The sequence below is a fragment of the Anabas testudineus genome, chromosome 4 (genome assembly GCF_900324465.2).
Source record: "Anabas testudineus chromosome 4, fAnaTes1.2, whole genome shotgun sequence".
Classification (NCBI taxonomy): domain Eukaryota; kingdom Metazoa; phylum Chordata; class Actinopteri; order Anabantiformes; family Anabantidae; genus Anabas; species Anabas testudineus.
The window spans coordinates 13,755,626-13,760,169 of record NC_046613.1 but is presented as its reverse complement, the minus strand read 5'-3'; the positions used below and the strand labels follow the sequence as shown (position 1 = coordinate 13,760,169).

Here is a 4,544-nt window from a genome sequence, read left to right as displayed (position 1 = left end):
TAAAATGCTCACACTAAAAGTGCCTTTATTCACTGCAGCATTTTGCATTGAATTGTATTACAGTGAAGTCAAAATTACATGTTTGATTTTACACATATTACACAAAAGAACTAAACAAAACTGATCCCTAAACGTAAAACTATTCAGAAAACCTGATGCAGTCTAAAAATGTCTGAGAATAAAGACACCAATTTTAGTGCATTTGAATTTACATTCTTCAAAATGTCCAAGTTAGTATGTTATTTGTTCTTTCTGTATTCACGGTTAGTGAATGAAGGTAAATACTGACTGGTAAACCTGGAAATTTAAAAACTAGAAACATACATTCAAAAAAGGAAGTCTGCATCACTTTTTTATTTTGCCTTTAGTGCCTTTTAGGCACTAAATCAACTCTATGTTCCAGATTTTCTGAGTAAACCACAGTGCCCAGCTAATAATTTCACGAGGCTTTAAAAGTTTTTGAGTTGCTGACGTCAGGAGGTCTTCTCTAGAGCACAGAATTCTTGTTCCTGCGGCCTATATCTCCCCTGCCCCTCCTGTTCTTCCTCCAGCACAGATAGCTGGCGATGACAGTGCTGATGATGACAGTGGACACCACTGCAATGATAATAATAATAGTTGAAATGTTATCAGAAACTCTTCCTGTTTCCCCTTGTCCCCTGTCAGTGACTTCCTCGTGCATTGAGTGGGCTGTGGTCTTGATAGGTGAAAGTGTGCTGTGACTGGTTGGGGGTGTACTGAGTATTCCTTTTTTCTTGGTTGAGGTTAAAACTGGCTCCTCAGTAGAGCTCAGAGCCATCAGATTTGCATCATCCAGGAGAGCGATTGCTTCATCACTCAGCCTGAAAGGTGTTTTACACACCACAAGAGTTTGGTTGGCCTTGGATGGGTATTTTCTCAGCCAGTCCCTAAGAGGCAAAATATCCTTGTCACACCTCCAGGGGTTATGCTGCAGAAGTACTTCATCCACCAGAGTGAGGGCATCTAGACTTTCCTGTGGCAGGTTGGGAAGAGAATTGTTTTGTAGGTCTATCTGTCCAATGTGGGTCACGCCCTGGAGAAAACCCGAAGGGAGGGATTTGATGAAGTTGTGCTCCAAGGAGATGTTTACCAGGCTAGGCAGACCTTGGAAAGTTCCAGCTTGCAGAGTTGTTAGCAGATTTGTGTGAAGTGATATCTCTCCCACTTTCTCCAACCCCCTAAAGGCTCTAGTAGAAACATAGTTGATCTGGTTGCGACTGATCACCAGTAGACGCAACTGAGTCAGATTTCTGAATGTGTCATCCTCCACACGGCTCAGCTTGTTATCATACAGCCACAGTTCCTGGAGAGCCATCCGCCCAAACACCCCTGGACTCAGAGTCTCCAGCTGGTTTTCATACAGGGAGATTTGGCTGAGGAGAGGCAGGTTTAAGAAGATACCTTGTGGAAAAGACGTGAGCTTGTTATGGGAGAGGAACAGTTTCTGCAGTTTCAGAGTCTTAGCAAACAGATCACGATGCAGGTGCGTGATTTGATTGTCCTGTAGGGACAGTTCGACCAGGTTTTCAAGGTCATCCAGACTGCCAAGAGGGAGTTCCTGTAGTGAGTTTTTGTTAAGTCGTAAGGTTCTCAGAGTTGAAAGACCTTTGAATGTCTCATTAGAAAGTTGCCTAATATTGTTTCCAGAAAGCGAAAGGTAATCTAGATTAGTAAGAGGGTGAAATGTTTCAGTGGGTACAGCAGTGAAAAGGTTTTTACTGAGGTCAAGGATTCTTAGTGCTGTCAATGAGGAAAACCAGCTTGGGCGGAGCACCTGCAGTTTGTTGCTCTTCAAATGTAGAGTCTCAACTTTCTGAAGATTTTGGAACACAGTCTCAGGGAGATCTTGTAGCAAGGTGCCACTTAACAACATGGCAGCTATGTTCAGAGTAGAATCAAATGTGCCAGGACGCACTTCCCTCAAGCCGCTGTCTTTAATTACAAAGGTGATAAGCGCATTGGAGACATCAGTCATGTCCTCTGGTTTAAGAGAGTAGAAACTGCAGTCGGAGAATTGGAGGTTATTGGTGGATGGGGGAAGAGCTGTAGGGAAGTCCGAGAGACCACTGCAGAAAATCTTGGTATGTTGACATTTGCATTGATCTGGACATCCCAAAACAACAGCATTAAGGGAACACAGAAGGAGCATGTGAAGGGCCAATGACAGGTCCATTTTTAACCCTAGAACAGAAGAAACAGTTGCAGTTAAGGTCAATTATGAGTCTTGTCCAGTTTACAGGGATGGCTAAGTGTTTTAAGAACGCCGTACCATGGTTGTTGTGTTAAAATTCCCTTTTGTAGCCATCAATTTTTTAGTTGCTTTCGACTTTATTGAGCATTTTGCTTTGCCTCACCTCCAATCAGATTTTACTGATTGGATTTCAGGTATGTCGACTGACTCCAATTCAATTTTTGTTCATGTCATTAGCTGAGGGGTTTGTGTATTATCTTGAGTCTATACTGTGGACTGTTGAATGACATATTCAATGTCTACAAAAATACAGTGACTTGTATGTTATTAATTTAATAAATTGTGTCTTTTACTGTAATTTAGATGTAGAAAATCAAACACAAACACCAAAGACCAGGTAATGTCAGTCTCTGTTGTTTTAGTTTTGTCTGTCTTTTGCGAGTCTACCAACTTTAAGGCAATAGTAAAACATACTGCAATCGTCCTTTAGGTCAACACTTGTATTTTACTGTTTACTGTTCACTTTGTTTTTATTTGATGCACAATAATTGGTGGTTCCTGTTTCCTGTTTTTCTTCTCTCTGAGAGAACAGACACAAAGAGAATTCCCTGCACATTAAGTCACCACCATAATAGGGTGGTTAAACTGAATTCAACTCTAATTAGTAACAGTGGCTACATGTTTTAGTCTCTGCGTTGTTTTAACCAAAAAGACATTTGCATCAACTAATCCAGCTTTATATTTTGTTGATAGAGGCTGGGAGCTTTGCTGATTGCCATGCTGGCAAACTGCAACCTTTTGGCATTAAAACCATTTATTCTTAACTTTTGGTTAGTAATTGTGCAGCTTAAAAGGTTTATGCTAAAAAAGTTTAAAGCAGAAAGCTTTTAGAAGCAAAATGATTTTTATATTTGATTATCTCAGTATGACAAACTGCATGATCGAAGATGAGGCTCTGCTCCCAGTTTTAAAACGGCACAAAAGGTTCCAAAGATAAGCTTTGCCAACGCAGTGATGTGCTTCTCCATTCAAATATATTTGCCAACTTAAGGTTGGCAAGCATGAGTTGTTTCTCTGATTTGTATTAAGATGCAGAAAGAGTCTCTGAGGAAGTAACTTTCTAAAGATGCCAGTATGGCTCTCCAACAAACCTACACCTATACCCACAATACTTTCTTTCTTTCTTTCTTTCTTCACTAAGTATGGAGTAACATACCCACTGGTTTCTTTAGTTTTACTAACTGTCACTATTAGTTTCCTTCTAAGGCAGGGATGTGTTTTCTGATTCTGACACAAACAGAACTATCAGAAAGTACCAGAAAACTAAAAGCCTGTTATCTGATGCATTGAGAGCTACTTTTTGTTATCTGAATACAACAACAGCTTCAGTAAGTGACAATGTATTTAAGTCAGTTACAGTTTCAGTGGGTTTCTGAAACATGGCACATTGTGTCATAACTCCTCCTACACAGAAAAATCACAATCCATGTGCCTCAAGTGACTTTGCACAAGTCATACAGCTAAACAATGTTTCCTCTTTGGTATATACTGTGCTATAACGTCTGTGTCCAATCCAAAATCAGTGTCTGCTCCACAGGACAGTGTAATGGTAAAAGAATTTACAGCTCACCATTAATAGCTTTGATTTTTTTCTCCCTGTTGCTGGAGCTGAGCTAGACGGCACATTTGCTGTGAAAAAACTGTACGGAGAAACTGAGGACTGATTTAGATTATATAGAGTATAAAAAGGTTTCAACCACTTTAACTGGCACATAGTGTCCTCCCTAAAATCTAAAGCCTGTTGTAATGAGTACTATTTAACACATGCAGAACTTACCTCTAGTCGCGGCTGACGTTGGAGTAAACTGAGACACCGAGCTGGTGTGGTTATCTTTTATGTGCATCCTCCCTCCTTCGGCTTCACAAATCCTCTTGTGAAAGTTTCCAGCACTCTCTCAACTCTCATGACATCACATTTCCCTGCTGTTCATCATCACTCTATTTCCTTCATCTCTCAGCTGTACTTTTTTCTTTTGTAATTTTTCCCTGAACTCAGGAAATCGGAGTCTTTTTCTTTCTCTAACACTGTTTCTACCGCTGTTTCTGAAATCCCCCTGCCCCCTCTTTTCCTCTGTGTGAGGCTCAGGCAATGGGGTAGTCCCACCCTTTTGAAACTGGATTTGAGTTTATGTAGCTGTTTGAATGTACATTGTGGGATGTGTGATCAGGTCCACACGGTCCTTCTTCCAGGAAAGGCAGGAATTTGTTTTCATCGGCAATGGAGTAATAGAGAGTAGCAGAATTTGTGTTCTGTATACTTGTACATCTATGT

The 4,544-nt window shown here is 40.6% G+C and overlaps 1 protein-coding gene across 1 annotated transcript; it reads right to left on the bottom strand.

The window, feature by feature from the left end:
* lrrc15 (leucine rich repeat containing 15) lies at positions 1 to 4,351 on the bottom strand. Its single transcript, XM_033325953.1, has 2 exons — positions 4,050 to 4,351; positions 1 to 2,202 (listed from the first exon to the last, which is right to left on the bottom strand). The coding sequence occupies exons 1-2, from the start codon at positions 4,114 to 4,116 to the stop codon at positions 488 to 490; spliced, it is 1,782 nt and encodes a 593-aa protein (XP_033181844.1). The 5' UTR covers positions 4,117 to 4,351; the 3' UTR covers positions 1 to 487.
* Positions 4,352 to 4,544: the final 193 nt, after the last annotated feature.